This window comes from Heterodontus francisci, chromosome 27 (genome assembly GCF_036365525.1).
Source record: "Heterodontus francisci isolate sHetFra1 chromosome 27, sHetFra1.hap1, whole genome shotgun sequence".
NCBI classification, from domain to species: domain Eukaryota; kingdom Metazoa; phylum Chordata; class Chondrichthyes; order Heterodontiformes; family Heterodontidae; genus Heterodontus; species Heterodontus francisci.
In genome coordinates this window covers 44,665,067-44,684,890 of record NC_090397.1, presented here as the reverse complement: position 1 = coordinate 44,684,890, position 19,824 = coordinate 44,665,067, and the positions used below count along the sequence as shown (strand labels likewise).

General features: G+C 41.1%; 1 protein-coding gene across 8 annotated transcripts in view; it reads left to right on the top strand.

Moving 5' to 3' along the window:
• Positions 1-19,824, top strand: part of ccdc146 (coiled-coil domain containing 146) — a 145,422-nt gene that overhangs the window by 79,999 nt on the left and 45,599 nt on the right. For all 8 annotated transcript variants that reach the window (XM_068059244.1, XM_068059245.1, XM_068059247.1 and 5 more), the window contains 5 exons: positions 2,777-2,869; positions 13,198-13,368; positions 14,489-14,577; positions 15,839-16,003; positions 18,380-18,604. In XM_068059244.1, the coding sequence (XP_067915345.1) occupies positions 2,777-2,869; positions 13,198-13,368; positions 14,489-14,577; positions 15,839-16,003; positions 18,380-18,604 (743 nt within the window). The remainder of the gene's footprint in view (positions 1-2,776; positions 2,870-13,197; positions 13,369-14,488; positions 14,578-15,838; positions 16,004-18,379; positions 18,605-19,824) is intronic.

The window sequence follows — 19,824 nt, the reverse complement described above, 5'->3', positions numbered from 1 at the left end:
TATGTCTACTATGTTATCTATACCTACCCTTTCTGTTACTTCTTCAAAGAATTCAATAAGATTGGTCAAGCATGACCCCTTTTGGAAACTGAACTGACTAATTATTTTCAGTTTCTAGATTTTTTTCTCTTACACCTTTTGAGTAGGTTTTCCATTATCTTTCTTACCACTGACATTAAGCTAATTGGTGTATAGTTCCCTGGCCTTGTTCTATCTGCCTTTTTAAATATAAGAATCACAGTAGCCAACTGTTCGTCCTCTTGCACTATTCCCTTTACTAATGAATTTTTATGTATATGTTATAGTACCTCTCTTATCTCTAACTTCTTTTACATTTTTTCTACCTTCTAACCTATTTTTAATCCAGTTTGCTATCCTCCACCTCATTCACCCTCAATCACCCTCAGTTTTCTCTGGTAGCCTCCTGTGTGGTGCCTTGTCAAAGGCTTGCCTAAAGTTCCTGTATACAACAGCCACTGCATTTTTCCTATCTACCATGAGTGTTACCTACTCAGAGAATTCTATGTCAAGCATGATCGTTTGTTTTGAAATCCATACTCATTGCTTCTAACTATTTTCTCTTTATCTCGATACATGTTAATTTCATCCTTTATTAAAGACTCTTAAAATATTCCCTATGGCAGATGATGAGCTAATTGGCCTGTAAATATCTGGATTAGCTGGCTCCCTTTTTTTAAAATAGGTACTACATAGCCACTCTAGAGTTCACCAGCATACATCCATATTCAGTACAGTCCCAAAAAATAAGGGGAGGTTTTAATCCTGTTTGTCTGGCAGAAACAGGGCAAGCAGGCAGCTACAATTGCCAACATCTGGCTCCCTTCCTGCATTTGTTAGTTTTAACTTGCTCTTCTGAACAAGCAGGAAGGACACCTGTTGGAAAACAGAATAGGATGGTTGAGGTGGGGGGTGCTCCTTCTTTAAATATGTAGATATGTAGATCAGGATATGTATCATATTTATAGTTACATAGAAATATGTTGATATGGAACCTGGTATATATTTATTTCCAGAGTTTTTGAAATTAAATTCAAATTCTCAAATTACCATTATAAGATTTGAGCTCGCATTCGCTGGATTATTAGTCCTGTAACATAATCACGATATTACTGTACCCTACTAAAATACATATCAACAAGTGAAAGCTTACTGCCTCTTCCTTTCTTGTAATTCATTACACAGTATCATGCAGACTCCCCACCTGCCAAGAATGAGGCACATTAATTTTGTCAGATGAACATTAATTTTAAACTGTTGCTGGAGTGAGGAAATGACTTGTCAAACCGATCAGCCATGGCTGGAAAAAACATTTGCATAGTAACAGACAGTGCTTGGAGGGACAAAGGGGCTATTCCCCGCTCCAATTTAACCCACAATGGACTTTAAGCACCAGGTATTGTGCGGCAGAAGAGACATTCCAGGGTCGGCTAGAGCAAGAGAATCCACAAACAGACGTGGTCAGACCAGCTAGTCACATGACTAACCTGCTTGGCAACCTGGGTTTTTCTGGATTGTCCAAACAGTTTGAACTGAAAAAAGACTGTTTTCTCCTGGAGTGAGAAGACCTCTCCTACCTGCTCCCATCTTTTTCTCACAAGCCTCTGGACTCACTGAGGACACATGAACTTCAAGAGAGAAAAGTCTCCTACATCGAACAAGGTTTAAGAAGAATACTGGGCCCCAACGAAAAGCAAGGCCTACCTACAATCAAGGACTTCAAAGTTCGAAGAACAGAAACCAAAACCATCTTCAGATAGTGCCTCAAACTTTTCCACTTTATTTCTTCTGCTCTTTTCTGTCTCTGTCTGCATGAGTGTATCACATATGCATGCTAGTGTGGGCGCATTGCGTATCCGTAGACGTTAACCGAGTTGGAGTCTAAGTTTAATAAAGTTCAATTTTTTTCTTTAAACCGAAGAAAACCTGTTTGGCTAGTGTCTTTGCCTTATAATTGGAAGTTAGTGAACAAGGATTCACTAAGGGGAGCTAAAAAACGGTGTGTTTAAAATTAAACCCTGTTACAGTAAGACCAGGTGAAAGCTGAGAGGGAACCCTAGACCCCTTTCTCATGTGGTCATAACAACAGATGAGCATTTTTGCTGTAAATTATCCATAACTTATTGAATGTTTTTTAAATTTGTTGAATTCTCTTTTTCATATTTTATAGAAAAGCATAGTTTAGAAAAACTGAAACTTCAGTCTGTAAGCGTTATCTTCAGGCAGGTTTTATCACCTGGAATTTGAGCACTGGGATGAACAAACTTTTGCATGGGTCTAAAAGTCATTACTATGACATTATTATGAAATTACTATGAGTTTTGTCGTATATTATCAGTGCACTATTAACTGAGATCAGTAGCCGTGTTATCAAGGAAGTTTTTTTCCACTAATCTGTCCACAGTATAACCCAAGTTGAGCAATGGAAGGTTTAAAAGAAAAAAATAAAATAATTAAGAACTAGCAAGAATTGCTGGAAGGCCACAAACATTTTGAGGACTGGCTGATCTGTGAAAAGAGACCTCTTCTTTCAAAGATTAGTTAGCATAAAGCCAAGCTATTGTACTAAAGATTATCTTTCCAAGCTTACTCAACCACTCTGTTCAGTCAACCAGTTGCCAGTTACTTAGGCATTCAGCTGGGTGTGGTTCTATTGTCTTTATAACCTGAACAATAATGTATTTCATGCAATTTATGATTGACTGTGTTTTGAACGCACTTAATTTTTTTTTCAATTTTGCATTTTCTTTTACTGAAGATGGAATCCTTTATTAATGCTGCGGCATTGTTGGAAAGGAGGAATGAACTGGCAAGTGAGGTTAAAAGTCTGAAAAGAAAACTAGCAGACCAGGTAAGCTGTCATTTAAAAAAATTTGTTCTTGGCATGTGAATGTGCTGGAAACTCCACATTTATTGCTAATTGTTAGTTGCCCCTCAATAGGTGGTGATGGGCCTTTACCTAGAACCCTTGCAGTCTTTGTGGCGATGATAACCCCAGAATGGTGGTAAGGTAGGAATTTCAGGATTTTGATCCAGTAGTGAGGAAGGAATGAGAGTGAATTTTCACAAGGGTTCTCCCAATCCTCTACAATACTTCAGCAGAAAAACTGCGGAAACTTTGGATCATGCTGCTGTTGTCCTTGGTGGTAGTGATCATGGGGGTGGGAGGTGCAGTTGAAACAAACTTAATGGCGGTGAAATTTGTTTGCATATTGCCATTTCTAGCAGGGCTACGCTGTTTATGTCAATTGCCCTGAGGTAGGCAGTGCCACAAGCCACTACCTGTGCGGCATTCTGCGATGATATCAATGAAGAACGCCGCACAAGTAGAGGCCCGTGATGCTGTTCGCCCCTGGGGAATCAACATAAATCTGGATAGCACCTCTAGAAGTAGTGCTATGCAAATAAATTCCTCCCCCAGTGAGCTTCTGCAATGCATGATGTAGGTAGTACATACAGCAGCCACTGTCTTGGTGGTGGAGGGAGGGGATATTGAGTTCATTTATAGGGGCACCGATCAACAAAGTTGCTCTGTCCTAGATGGTGTTGAGCTGCCTGAGTGTTATTGTACTGTAGTCATCCAGGTGAGTGATGAGTATTCCATTACACTTTTTACCTGACCCTTGTAAATGATGGAGAAGTTGTGAGGGCGTCAGGAAGTGTGCCACTTAAGGCAGAATGCACTGTCTTCCTCTTGTAGCTATGGTGTTGACAAGGCTGGTCCAATTCAGCTTCTGGCAATTGATAATCTTGAGGATGTTGTTCTGGACTCAGCAATGATTGTGTCATTGAAGGTGAAGAGCTGGTAGTGGTATTTTCTGTTGTGTTCATATTTAATATTTCTGAAAACATCAAACATAGTGGTAGCCAAACTAATTTCTTTTGCTCATAAATTTTCTCTGTTCCTTTTCTCTTCTGAAATAGTTGACTCCTTCCTGGGTTACAGTTCCACAAACGCAATGTCCCGCCACTAACTTCATCTAATTGGCCAACTATCATGTGTGACTCTCATCACTGAGTGTCGGCAAGCTAGTTGACTATGGAGGGTAAAGCCTGATTTTTTTTTTTTATTCGTTCATGGGATGTGGGAGTCGCTGGCAAAACCAGCATTCATTGCTCATCGCCAATTGCCCTTGAGAAAGTAGTGATGAGCTGCCTTCTTGAACTGTTGCAGTTCTTGTGGTGTAGGTAAACCCACAATGGTAGGGAGTTCCAGGATTTTGACCCAGCAGCGATGAAGGAACAACGATATATTTCAAACTCAGGATGATATGTGACTTGGAGGGGAGCTTGCAGGCACAGTTCCCATGTGCCTGATGCCCTTGTTCTTTAGGCAGTAGAGGTCAAGTATTTGAAAGGTGCTATTGAAATAGCGTTGGCGTGTTTCTGCTGTGTTTCTTGTAGATAGTGCACACTGCAGCCATGGTGCACCGGTGGTGAAGAGAGTGATTGTTTAAAGTGGTGGATGGGGTGGCAATCAAGCAGGCTGCTTTGTCCTAGATAGTGTTGAATTCTTGAGTGTTGTTGGAGCAGCACTCATTTAGGCAAGTGAGGAGTATTCTATCAAACTCCTGGCTTGTGCCTTGCAGATGGTGGAAAGGCTTTGGAGAGTCAGAAGGTGAGTTAATCACTGCAAAATTCCTGGCCTCTGACCTGCTTTTGTAGCCACAGTATTTATGTGGCTGGTCCAGTTAATTTTCTGGTCAACGGTGACAGCCCGTGGATGCTGATGGTGGGCGATTCAGCAATGGTAATGCCATTGAATGCCAAGGGTAAATAGCTAGACTTTCTCTTGTTGGAGATGGTCATTGCCTAGTACTTAGGTGGTATGAATGCTACTTACCATTTATCAGCTCAAACCTGAATGTTCTCCAAGTCTTGCTGCATGCAGGCACATACTGCTCCATTACCTGAGGAGTTGCAAATGGAACTGAACACTGCAAAATCATTAGCGAACATCCCCATTTCTGACCTGATGTTGGAGGGCAGGTCATTGATGAAGCAGCTGAAGATGTTTGGGCCTAGGACACTACCCTGAGGAATTCCTGCAGCAGTGTCCTGGGACTGAGATGATTGGCCTCCAACAACCACATCTGTCTTCCTTTTGTGCTAGGACTCCAGCCATTGGGGAGTCTTCCCCTTGATTCCTTGACACTTCAGTCTTCCTTAAGCTCCTAAATGCCACAATTAGTCAAATGCTGCCTTAATATCAAGGAAGGTCACTCTCACTTCACCTCTGGAAGTCACCACTTTTCCATGTTTGGTCCAAGGCTGTAAAGAGGTCTGGAGCTGAGTGATCGTGGCCAAACCCAAACTGAGCATCATTGAGCAGGGTATTGGTGAATAAGTGCCACTTGCTAGCACTGTCAACGACATATTCCATCACTTTGCTAATGATTGCGAGTAAGCTGATGGGGCAGTAATTGGCCGGATTGGATTTGTCCTGCTCTTTGTGCACACAGAATCTCTTCCAAATTGGATCATTGGATAGCAATCAGGTATGGGTAACTTTTTTGATTATGTACCCCTTCCTAACCAAGAGACATTGGGTGGAATTTCATTGAAATAGACCTGCTCGTGGCAGTGGGGCCAGCAGCGAGTTGGGAACTTGTTTGTCAGAGAAGTGGGCTTTGTCTTGGCTCTTTAACTCCACCATGGCATTTGCATCTACTTTCTGAGCTTCCTAACCAATCACAGAATATGGGCATGATGACAACCCGCACTCTGTCAAAGGAAGGATTTTACTTGAAGGGACCCCAACAGGGGTCAGAGTGGCTGAACTCTACATTGCTTCCTGAGGCTTCTGCAACCACAGGAATGGAAAGGAGACATTGGGAGGCTGCCTCCCCTGGCTCTCTGTCTCTACCCTGGAGGTCCTGCTGAGGGATCGAAGCAAAGTGCTGGTTTCCGCTAACAGGAGAAGAGGTGAGCCTCTCAAGCCAAGCAGGCATGGAGGTGAGCAGCAGGAGTGTAGACCCTCGAATCTGGATACAGTGCCCCAAGAGGTTCAACAACCTCATGAGAGCTGGAAAGGTAAGTCACTTCCAGGTGACTTCCCCAGCATTCTCGTGCACAGCACTCTCTGACACCTTGTATCGCCACTCATTCCTCCCTCTCCAGGCACCTTCTCACATCCCCATCTTAACAGCCAACTCTCACATTCACTCTCCACAAATATTGTCATTGCATCCTCTCCACACAATCCATTTCTCACATTCATAACTCTCTTCTTTCTCTCCTTACAAGAGAAACAGCAGAGGAGGAGACGATGACATAGTGGTAATGTCACTGAACTAATAATCCAGAGGCCCATGCTAATGCCCTGGGGATACATCAAATCCCACCACAGCAGCTGGTGGAATTTAAATTCAATTAATTAATAAAAATCTGGAATTGAAATCTAGTCTCAGTAATGGTGCTTTGAAACTATCATTGATTGTTGGAAAAAACCATCTGGTTCACTAATGTCCTTTAGGGAAGGAAATTTGCCTTTCTGCCATCCTTACCTGGTCTGGCCTACATGTGACTCCAGCAATGTGTTTGACTCTTAACTGCCCTCTGAAATAGCCTTGCCATTGACACCCACATCCCATGAAAGAATAAAAAATAACTCCAAGGAGAGACAGAGAATTGGGGGGGTGGCCCTCCGATGTTAGCCACCTTGACAACCACTGGCAAAGCGTGCCTACCTAGTCCATTGTGACAGAGGTCTTGATCCAGGCTGCAGTTGTGAGCAACAGCCTGTCATGAAAGCCTGAGCCTCATGAGGCACTGGTGCTTGGCCATGTCGAGAAAGCTGATCCTGTATTGGAGGTAACGCCTACTTCGAGCTGGAGCTCTGTGTCCATCCTGTCTGTCATGTAAAGCACAAGTGGCTGAGGAGAAATCAGCTGATGGTGCTGCTCCTATTGTGTTTCATTAGAGCTCCAAGGTGGAGCTGTAGAAGCTGCTCCCATGCTGCAGTGAAGGCCAACAGCAGGGAAGATCAAATCAAGGTGAGTAATGTCCAAGGTAGGTGAAACGACTACCAAGAAGTTAGAAATCATCTGTGAAGCAGTGAAAGCCCACTCTCAGAACAAGTGCTGTGAACACAAGCCTTTTACAAAGACAGGCCAGCAGGTTCACTGTTTAAAGACTTTCAAGCTAGTCAGTTTCATTGATCAATGGCTCCCCATTGTGCTCTCGCCTTGTTGACCCCGGTGAGTTCCACACAGCCGGGATGCCCATTCTCTGGCTGTTAAAGCCAGAATTCTGTGTTAAAGGCTCAATTAATTGATTATTTAAATATTTAAATGGCTGACCTGAAAACTCCATAGGGATTTCCCATTCACCTCCAAATGCATCCCGACGAAATCCGGAAGCGGGCGGAATCATGTCAGGTTTCCGACCCACCAGCATGTTTCGGGGATTTAACCCCCTACCCAAACCTGCTCCCTTTGGCAATTAATATTCTGATGCGACATAGAAAAAGGGTAGAGATTGTGGGATACAGTGAAGTAATCGAAGATGGCGTTGTCTGTGATCGCGCTCAATTGACAGGCTGCGGGAGCTGGCAAGTTCGAGAGTGTGGCTGTGAATATGGGTAGGAGTATTTAAATGGAGAGAGAAGTTAAGGTAGGATCAGATGGAAATTAATTCAGAGGAGAAAGGCCAAGGAAACAGAAAGAGGCTATTGGGCCTCTTTTTGATGCATTACTTTCTCAGTTGCCAGAGTTTTTGTTATATCTTCAATTCTTTCTCCCTGCAGAAATACATCTATTTTCACCTTCAGACTTGTCATAGTTTTTGAGTTTATAGGCTAGAAATTTTCTTTGGTTGACCATCACTAGGTACTCCTGTAAGTTGAACTCCGTTCCCCACTATCTGGAGTGCACCATTTTCCCTCTAATATTGAGATAAATAATAGCATCACCCAAGGAACATAACAGAAATTTCTTATTCCATACATCACCGATTAGAACCTATGGAAGCACCAGATGGATTTTCCTTTCTCAGGACACATCTTCTTGAGTAAATGTTTCTTATTAAATCAAGACACAGGTTGCCAACCAGTTAATGGTTTTATTTACATAAGGTAGATGAGCAAATAATATGCAATTTCACATGGTGACATCTAATTTTACCAAAATCTCTCGATATATTAAAAAAAAACTTCCTTTCTCTCTAAGCATGGATCCTAAAACACAAAATCATTTAATGGCTTAACTCTTCCTGGCTAAGTCAGTTCAGGCTTTTAAACCACAGGCAGCCTATTAGGTGCTGGCTATAAAATTTCCAAACACTCTGACTGCCTTGTCTTTTTCTGAGAACTGTGATCATCAGTCTGAGATGAAGGATCAGCCCATTGAGCTGTCAATTACAGAAATCTTCAGACATTCAAGAGTCCTGCTCTGTCTTCAAAGGAATAGATTTTCAGAAATAGTTGTCCATCAAAACCACTTCACGGTTGAGGGTTTATCCTTTAATGCGTAATTAGGAAACCTCCAGAGATCTACCTATCAAGCTGTTTGAATTGAATTGAATGAAACCTTGCAAAACAAAATATGACATTGAACCACATAAGGAGATATCAGGGCAGATGGCAAAAACCTTGGTCAAAGAGGTAGGTTTTCAGGAGCAGAGTGAGATAGAGAGGTTTGGGGAGGCTATTCCAGAGCTAAGATCCCAGGGTAACCTTCTCGAGGACAGTTAGGGATGGACAACAAACGTTGGCCTTGCAGGCTGCGCCAATGTCCCATGAAAGAATTTAGAAAAAGCCAATAGTGCAGCAACTAATATCGGGGATGCTCATGAGGTGAGAATAGAGGAGTGCAGATATCTTGGAGCATTGTGGGGCTGGAGGAGATTACAAAGATAGGGAGGAGAGAGGCCATGGAGGGATTTGAAAACAAGGATAAGAATTTTTAAATGGAGGTGTTGTTTAACTTGAAGCCAGTGTAGGTTAGCAAGCACAGAGATGATGGGTGAGCAGGACTTGGTGCGAGTTAGGACATAGGCAGCAGAATTTTGGATGACATCAAGTTTACAGAGGGTAAAATGTGGGAGGCTGGAAATTGTTAGTTCTCATTAAGTTTCATTTACAGTGTTTAAATGTTCACTGTTAAATTAAACCAGCCAGCTAAGTCCAGATAACAAGTTTGTATTTATATAGCACCTTGAACCTATTAAAGATGCTTCACAGGAGCGTGATCAGGCAAAAACATTGGCACTGAGCTAAAGAAGGAAATATTAGAACAGCTTGATCAATGTAATATGTTTCAAAGAGTGTCTTAAAGGAGGAGAGAGAGGCGGAGAGGTTTAGGGAACCAATTCTAGAGCTGAAAGCACAGCTGTCATTGGTGGGGCAAGGGAAGGCAGAACGCACAACAGGCCAGAATTGGAAGAATGCCGATATCTTGGAGGTCACAGTGATTGAAGGGGTGAGACCATGGAGGGGTTTGAATATGAGGATGAGAATTTTAAAATCGGATTTTCCTTAATGCGGGAGGCAATGTAGGTCCTTGGGCACAGGAGTGATGGGTGATGGATATTGGTAGTAGTGTTTTGTATAATTCTAAACTTACAGAAAGCAAAAGCTAGGAGGCTGCCAGTACCGAATTGGAATAGTCAAATCTACAAGTAACAAAAACATTAATTAGGGTTTCAACAGCAGTTGGTCTGAGGCAGGGGTGGAGACACATATTACAAAGGTGGACATAGGCGGTTTTAGTGACGGAGAGGATATGGGGTTGAAATCTCTACTTCTGATTAAACAGTACTCTGAGGTTGCAAACCTCTGGTTCAGGCTCAATAGCCAGGAAGAGGAATGGAGTTGATGACTAGGGAACGGAGGTGGGGGCTGAAGACAATAGCTTCAGCCTTCCCAGTGTTTAATTCAAGAAACCTTTTGCTCATCCAGTACTGAATGGGGAGTCCAGAACCAGGGATCACAATCTCAGGATACAGGGTATGCCATTTAGAACAGAGATGAGGAGAAATTTCTTCACTCAGAGGGTTGTGAACCTGTGGAATTCTGTACCGGAGAAGGCAGTGGAGGCCAAGTCATTAAATATATTCAAGAAGGAGATAGATATATTTCTTAATGCCAAAGGGATCAAGGGATATGGGGAGAAAGTAGGAACAGGTTACTGAATTAGACGATCAGCCATTTTCTTTTTTGAATGGCGGAGCAGGCCCGAAGGGCCGAATGGCCTACTCCTGCTCCTATTTTCTATGTTTTCTAAGAATGCCAGACAAGCAACCTGACAACATAGAGGAAGTGGAGGGGTTGAGAGAGGTGGTGGAAAGGTAGAGATGGGTGTTGTCAGTGTACATGTGGAATCTGATAATGTGTGTTCGCATGATGCTGCTGAGGGGCCGAGGAAGGGGCCAAGGATAGAGCCTTGTGGGACTCAAGAGGTAACAGTGCAAGAGTAGTAAAAGAAGACATTGCAGTACATTCTCTGGCTAAGAGTGGATAGACAAGAATGGGACCAGGCAAGAGTAGTCCCATTCAGCAGGACAACAAAGCAGGCATTGGAGGAGGATGGTTGATTGATTGTGTCAAAGGCTGTAGACTGGTTGAGAAGAGGGAAAGTGAAAATGGTCACAGACATGTAGGGTGTAGTTTGTGACTTTGAATAAGGCTGTTTCAGCACTGTAGTAGGGATGAAAGCTTTACTGGAGAGATGGGCATGGATTTGGGATACAGCAGCCGATTCAAGGACTTAGGAGAAGAAAGGGAGGTTGGCGGTGGGGCATAACTATAACTTACTTTAATTACAAAACAAACAAAAAACTAACAATAGTATTTCATATTCTGAATTTTTGTTTACCAGATAGTTTCCATGGTTAGCACCTGAAATGATTTATAAGCATAGAACCATAGAAAAAGTACAGCACCGAAGGAGGCCATTCAGCCCATCGTGTCTGTGCCGGTCTAATAAACTGGCCTCCCAAACTAATCCTACCTTCCAGCACCTGGTCCATAACCCTGCAGGTTACAGCACTTCAGGTGCATGTCCAGTTACCTTTTAAAAGAATTGAGGGTTTCTGCCTCCACCACCATTCCTGGCTGTGAATTCCAGACATTCACTACCCTCTGGGTGAAAAAGTTTCCCCTCATGTCCCCTCTACTCCTTCTACCAATCACCTTAAATCTGTGTCCCGTGGTAACTGACCTCCCCGCCGGGGGAATAAGGTCCTTCTTGTCCACTCTATCTAGGCCCCTCATAATTCTGTACACCTCAATCAAGTCACCCCTCAGCCTCCTCAGTTCCAGGAAAAACAACCCTAGCCTATCCAATATTTCTTCATAGCTGCAACCTTCAAGCCCTGGCAACATTCTTGTTAATCTCCTCTGTACTCTCTTCAGAGCAATTATGTCCTTTCTGTAATGTGGTGAACAGAACTGCAAGCAATACTCCAGCTGTAGCCGAACCAATGTTTTATACAGTTCCAGCATCACATCCCTGCTTTTGTATTCTCTACCTCGGCCAATAAAGGAAAGCAATCCATATACCTTCTTCACCATTCTATCCACCTGTCCTGTCACATTTAGGGACCTGTGAACATGCACAGGAGGTCTCTCATTTCTTCTACCACTCTCAATATCCTCCCATTTATTGTTTTAGTTTTTTAGAGATACAGCACTGAAACAGGCCCTTCGGCCCACCGAGTCTGTGCCGACCATCAACCACCCATTTATACTAATCCTACACTAATTCCATATTCCTACCACATCCCAACCTGTCCCTATATTTCCCTACCACCGACCTATACTAGGGGCAATTTATAATGGCCAATTAACCTATCACCCTGCAAGTCTTTTGGCATGTGGGAGGAAACCGGAGCACCCGGAGGAAACCCACGCAGACACAGGGAGAACTTGCAAACTCCACACAGGCAGTACCCAGAATTGAACCCGGGTCGCTGGAGCTGTGAGGCTGCGGTGCTAACCACTGCGCCACTGTGCTGCCCTGTGTATTGCCTCGCTTTATTTGCCCTCCCCAAATACAATACCTCACACAGCTCTGGATTGAATTCCATTTGCCACTTTCACGCCCACTCAACCAAACCATTGATATCGTTCTGGAGTCCACGGCTTTCTTTCTCACTATTAACTACACAGTCAGTTGTTGTGTCATCAGCAAATTTCCCAATCATGCTTCCCACATTTAAGTCCAAATCATTAATATATACCACAAACAGCAAGGGACCCAACACTGAGCCCTGTGAAATGCCACTGAAAACAGCTTTCCATTTGCAAAAACATCCGTCGAGCACTTCCCTTTGTTTCCTGTCCCTGAGCCAATTCTGAATCCAACCTGCCGCATTCCCCTGTGTCCCATGGGCTTTCATTTTACTGACCAGTCTGCCATGCGGGACCTTGTCAAATGCCTTACTAAAATCTATGTAAACCACATCCACTGCACTACCTTCATCAATCTTCCTTGTTACTTCCTCAAAAAACTCAATTAAGTTAGTAAGACATGACCTTCCCCTAACAAATCCATGCTGACTATCCCTGATTATTCCATACCTTTCTAAGCGACAGTTTATCCTGTCCCTCAGAATAGATTCTAACAATTTACCCACCATCAAGATCTGAATGACTGGCCCATAATTATTTGGCTTATCCCTTGCTCCCTTTTTAAACAATGGTATGACATTCACAGACCTCCAATCATCTGGTACCTCGCCTGTATCTAGTGAGGATTTGAAAATGATCCTCAGCGCATCCGCTATTTCCTCCCTGGCTTCCCTCAACAACCTGGGATGCAATCCATCCAGTCCTGGTGATTTATCTACTTTCAGGGATGTCAGACCCTCAAGCACTTCCTCTCTCATTATGCTTATCGTATCCAATATTTCACACTCCTCCTCTTTAACTATAATATCTGCATCAACCCTCTCATTTGTGAAGACAGAGTCAAAAAATTCATTAAGATCCCTGCCCACATCTTCTTTATCAATGCACAAGTTCCCCCGTACATCTCTGATAGGCCCTACCCTTTCCTTAGTTATGTACTGATAAAACATCTTCGGGTTTTCCTTGATTTTACCTGCCAATAATTTTTCATGTCCTCCCTTTGAATGCTTCACAAAAAGATATCTACAGCAAATGGTTCTAACCTGTAAAAATCTTTCATTGTTTTCTGAAATGTGCCCATTAAAATACCAACTTTATTTTACATGCAGCTTTCGTTGACAGAGATAGATGCTCATATGTTACGTAAGCGTATGCTTGAAGAAGATAATCTCATCACCGAGCAAAGACGTGCCCGTGAAGAGGTTGTAAATCTAACCCGTCTTGCCCAAATCAGGTCTGATGAGAGAGATCAAAAAGCAAGGGATCTTATGAATATTCAGGTGCTTCTGAATTGCTAATTTCTCATTCCCACTTTATAAATGCCACAGCAGCATTTCTTTGTTTTATTTTAACATAAATTAGCAAGCAATACGTAATACAAGAAAAATTGGTGTACGCTTCTTTTGAAGATGAAAAACAGGGCAAAAAAAGGGGAAAAATTCTGCAGTGTGTTAAACATTTCTGTAACCATGCAATATTAGGGCCCCAAATCTGTATAGTTATCTGTTCATAGATTATAAGGGTCGATTTCAATACTGCCTACCTGACAGAAACTGGGTGGGAAGTTAAGATTGTCCAGGGCACTAATCTGCTGAAGTCCCACTGTCTTCTCCAAGATTCTCATTTGAACTAAGAGATAGCTCCTTAGAAGTCAGCGGGTTCCTTATTTAAATAGGCAGATCAGCCACAGATAATGTCATTGAGGCACATAATTTTCACCAGAGGCCTGTGTGGGTAGAAGAGCTTGAGGTCAGAAAAGCTTAAAAAGTTAAACCAGAGTGCTCCTCCAGACCACACAAGAAGAGTTTAGGCCTCCTGGCCCAAGACGTCCCCACTCCCGCTTCCCCAACCCACCCATCCCAACCATGAAGCCCTCATGAAACCCCTCCCAACTACTTAACAGAGTTCTGGGGACCATGCCAAGAAACAAGAGAGCTTCTCTGAACCCTACGTTTCCGTGTGGTGCCCAGGGAGATACTCTTGTTCCCCCTAGCCCACAAGTAAATCTTTTTTGTTAAATTATGTCTTTTCTGCCCTCTTCGGAGCCTGCTGATCCAAGCTGGGCAGGCACCAGGCACTGACCTTACAACACAAAGTTAAAAGTCTGATTGATATTGTCATTGAGCCTCTTTCCTGCCTGTAGCGATGGCCTTCCAAAACTGGGGAGTTAAAATTCCAGCTGACAGGAGTGCGGCATCAACCCTCTGCACAGCCTACTCTCGTCAGGCGTGAAGGATTAAAATCAGTTCTAGAAAAAGAGAGACATAGTGGGAAACAACAAAAAGATAGAAACATGGAAAGAATTATGGCTTGGGAAGCAAACAAATTACAGGGAGAAATGTTTTTTAAAATATTGTTCACAATTTCACAAGATCAATTTATGCTATATTTTTAAAATAGCATAAGCGTGATCGAACTATAGAAGAGTTGAAAGGAGAGAAACTGGCCTTACAGGATTCTCAGAAGAAACATAGACAAATGCTGAGTAGGTAAGAATATTTTACTTTTTATGAGTCAATTTTTATCAATATTTTCATCTATCTATTCCAGGTCCACTTATATTTCACTCCCACAAGCCCCAAACCTCAGTTGACATCTATCCTTACCCTATGCCTCAGTAGCAGACATAACTCTGATTCATCTCCCTCAAATCTGGTTTCAAAAGACAAACAGCCCAGCTGCATCTTCAGCCTTTGGTCAATGCACAGGAGATAGACTAGTACCAGTTATATTTCTCATACCATATTCATCTTTTAGATATGTTTGCATCCTAGCTATGATACATTTATCTGTAGCTTCTAACAGCTCTCAAATATATTACAAATATATAGCTGACAATTTCCATGTTTTTATATTAGATCTTTTAAAACAAAGATGCCTTAGATATACCTGCAATTATTGCAAGAGATAGAGTACTGCACTATCTCAAATCGACTCAAAAATAGAAATATTGTTATGAAATATCTTTTCATCTGTGTAAATAATATATAATTGGAGAAAATACTGGAATTGCTCATCAGGAGTGGCAGCATCTGTGGCGAGAGAAACAGAGTTAACGTTTCAGGTAGGTGACCCTTATGGTAGCTCTGTTTTTCTCTCTGTAGATACTGCCAGACCTGCAGAGTATTTCCAGCATTTTGTGTTTATATTTCAGATTTCCAGCATCCACAGTACTTTTTTCTTGTGATATATAATTGGCCCTGATTACTGAAAAATAAATTAATTAATGTCAGAATCCACAACCACAATTGTGAAATATGAACTTTATCTTGCGAGTGCTTAATAACATATTGAATGATGGAGTCTGAGAACAAATTTATAAACACATAAACACTCCTAGGTATCAGTAGTCCAATTTCCATCTGTATTCTGATTGAAATAATATTTATTGCAGCACTGACTCACCATTCTAGAAAAAAATAATTTTAAATACAATGGTAATGATCTAGGTACACACCAATATATATTGAATGAATATAGCGTTACCAGATTCTACTGTAAGACTGTATATTACTATATATGGAGACCATCACTGCCACATTCAGCCAAATATTCCTATAGTCTACTTGGAAACAAATCAAGAGTGCAAATTGCTTTCAGCATATATGTTCATAGAATCATAGAATGGTTACAGCACAGCAGGAATACATGCGGCCCGTCTTGTCTGTGCCGGCTCTCTGCAAGAAGATTATGGTTCTCATATGACATTTTAACCAAAGGAAAATGTTAATATTCTGCTTTGTGTTGTAGCCTAAAGAATTTTGTTAAAGTGTATCAGATCATCAAAAATGAGAGAAACAAGTACGTTAATCTCATACAAAGTGCAGCACAGGTATCTGCAGAAATGAGGGAAAAGATCAAGATCCTACAGAATGAAATGGAAATTCTCAGGACCACTACACTGCTCAAAGACAGGTAAATTCAAAATATAGGATCTAAGCAAAGGGAAACTGTTGTGTGAACAAAATGCACAACTGTGTTTTGAAACAAAAATATATAGTCATTTAACAGATAAAGGCTAATTTGTGTTCATGTGAATAAATTGTGGTCTTTACCTCTCATCCTATGTACTGGCAGTTTCTGTTTTACTTGTAAGGTTACAATTTTAGCAAAAAGTCAAAAGGAAATTATTTCCAACATTTATCACCACACCTAAAATGCCTTTTAATCTTATTCATTGTTCTTCACTGATGTGACTCTTCCTTATGTGAACTGCATGAAATAAACAGTACTTAAAGTTTATTTAAAGGAACTACTGACAGGACCTACATGCTATTTATTGATTATCTTAAAGCAAGAAAAATCACACACCACTTTTTCACATATCTAAAAAGTGTCTCATAAGGTTTCACATACAATTAATTGCTTTGTAATGTAGCAGCTACTTGGCACACAGCAGGAACACGTAAACATCAAAAGGATTAATGACCAATTAGTCAGTTTTTGGTGATGCCAGTTGAGGGAGGGTTGTTAGATAGGACACCAGGGGAATTGCCTGCTCTTCCTCAAATCATGTCATTGGACCTTTAACCTATAGAACAAGCAGACATAGCTAAAGGACAGTGGCCTAAAAACTCAATAGTGTCCGTTTTCATACACAAAACAGACACCTAAGCATCCAATATGGTGGATAGGGTGCCCACACTCATTTAGAGCTGGAAATGCGCAACTTGCCATATTAGATTTTTCCGTGGGTGTCTGGAGCACACATCAGAATGATTTAAAGCAATCAAAATTTTGGTCTTATGCTTGTTGTAGTGATGGATGGTCTGGTAGGACCGCCTCTGGGACTGGACAATGAGGGAGAGCGGCAAGATAGGAGAGAATAGGAAGAGCTGTGACAACTCGATCCTCACACCAGGGAATGGACAGCACTACCTGTAGCTGTCAAGATCACCATAGCTTTTAACATTTATTCCACAAGCTCCTTTCAGGCTGCAACAAGTGACATCAGAGACATCTCACCATGTTCAGTCCACCACTGTGTGATGGAAGTCATCAAGGCTTCCTACACCAAGTGGAACAATTACATTACTTTCCCCTTAGAGTGAAGCAGGACAAAAGGACACTAGGCTTTGCCAACAAGGCAGGATTGCAAGGAGCCATAGACTGTACCCACATTAACTTGCATGCTCCCCATAACCAACCTGGCATCTTTACCATTTGAAAGGGATTCCACACTCTCAACATTCAGCTGGTTTGCAACCACAGACAGAGTGGGTATCTCAATGCTGGAGCTTACACAAGCAAGGTGCTAATACACAGTTGATGAGGGAGTGGCAGCAATTGAGACTGTTTTTATTTATTCATTCATGTGGGTGGCGCTGGTAAGCCCACCATTTATTATCCATCTCTAATTGCTCTTGAGAAGGTTCTGGCAGCTAATTCCTCAGTAAAAGAGCCTGGGTGGTCATCAATGTGGCCAACCTCAACTTGCTTAATGAAAGTTCCCTGTACACGCTTCCTTTTAGAGATGGAGAAACAGCTGTGTGAAGGAGTGAAATAAGAAAATTATATAAATTTAAGAAAAGAAATTAGATTTAGATGAGCATTTCTGACATTGCCAGTCATATTTAACGTAGTTTGTTTGAGGTATATAGCTCAGTTATGGCAGCATACCAATGCCAATTCTCAATTCAAGCACACTTCACATGAAAACAATGGAAATAAAAATGAGACCATTTCTATAACTGCTGGTCAAGCTGCAAATTGAAAATCTATCTCAACATGCCTGTACTCCAGGATTACCATGGCTACTTTCTGTGACTGGCAAAGTTTTATTATTGAAATCTATTTCATAGCTAGCCCAGAAGTTTCAATTTTCTTGAAATTTAGAAATGTAAACTTAAATGTAAGACAATTGTCTTACACATTGTTATTTACACATGTACAATTTTGGCAGAATGATTAAGCTTTTGGGGTACAACACCAACTATACAGTCCCTTTTTGAGCTTTTACTAAAGTGGACACAAACATCAGCTTGCCAATTTGAGGATAAATGCAATTATTTTACCCTCAATAATGCTGCTGACACTTACCTTAGTTATGGCAATGGTAACCTGTACCCCTATTGCCAGTGCAAAAATTAATTACCCCCAAAATATATTACTTTTTATGCAGCAAAGCATAATTTTATAAACATCAGGAACTGAGCAGTTTTTTCCCCCAATTTGAAATTCATCTTATTATATGACATTGCACCCCAATTGTTCATGTGTACATTAAATGTGACTCAAAATAGATTAATTTAATTATTAAACTATTTTAACTTAATCTGATATCCACCACAGCCAGTTGCAAAAATACAAGTTAAAGCACTCTAACAGCTACGTCATCAGAGATAGCCTGCGGAGGGCAATTTGCAAGATCGACCAAGTGCTTCGAGAATTGGGAGAAAAGAGAGAAGGCCAAAAGATAAAAATTGTCAAACTTAGTTCACTGATTAACCAGGCTGAAGAGGAAATGATACAGCTACGCAAAAAATATGAGACTGTCGTTCAGAATCGCAATGAAAGGTAATCTGTCAAAATGGTTGCCAACGATATATATTTAATCGTTTAACCTGAGATTGATCAGAATAAGGAGGAAACCTAGTTGACTGGATAATGTAATGTGAAAGATATTTGCTGCTTCTTGGCCAGATCCTGCCGCGAGATCGAGCAATGTCTTTGAAAAACTGATCAGCACTAGGATTGCTCTGTGAGGAGGTCTGAAGTCTGACACTGCATTCTTGGTAAAATTGAGAAGTCTTGATAGAAAGGGTTAATAAAAAAGGAGCAAAGGGGAATTTCAAAAGGGAAATTCTGTAGAAATGTACTTCTTATAACATACATACAACCCATTTCCTTCCTCTTTCTCACTAACCACTACTTTCAAATAACAAGAGCATTTATTTTCTTGTTTGCTACTCTAAGCAGCAAAGTACCTGTGAGTAAAAAGTGGTTTGTACTCACGTCTACTTTTTCACTAAAATAACAAGCACAGAACAATACACCTGTGCATTACAAGCTATATGCTTCCATCATATGACAGTTTCAGATCTTTTAGGTTGGGAGTATTACAAATGTCCCAATATCTTAAGTCACAATGATATTTCTTCAATTAATGTCAAACTGGAGATTGCCATTCTCCATTATTAATAACATGTTAACAAAATAAATTTCTCAGAAATCTCACATTTCAAAGCTGCACTTGGCTGCAACTTCATTCAAAGGTGGTTAATTGTAAAGAAAGCAGGCAGTTTCCTATTTTTCATTCTAAGAGGAATTCCACCCCCCTCCCACCTCCCATATAATTACAGAAAAATTCTAAGTAAAAAAAAATTATTTATCTTCACCCAAGTTTTGGCTGCAATGCAGAACCTCCATTAAACTGAATTATATTAAACTTGAAACAATATCAGGGTGCCATTAACACCTGAAGCAGGAAATTATTCAAGATTAACAGACAACAGGGCAGAAAACACCATTTGAGTGTTAACAGATTGTATATTTTGCTGAATTCTGTGGCTGAACCTTTTTCTAAATCAATGACTAGACAATGTGTAATGCAATATTCCGGACTTTTGTTCTGATAAAAGATTCAATATTTTTTAAAGAGACATTTTTTCCGTTTGTATCGTTTATCATGATTGGTGTGATTATCCTTAAAGGAGGTAATTTTTAATTTTGCTATTTATCTTAATTAGAACTAATTGTGTTACTAAACTGCATAACTACATTGCATGGGTTATTCA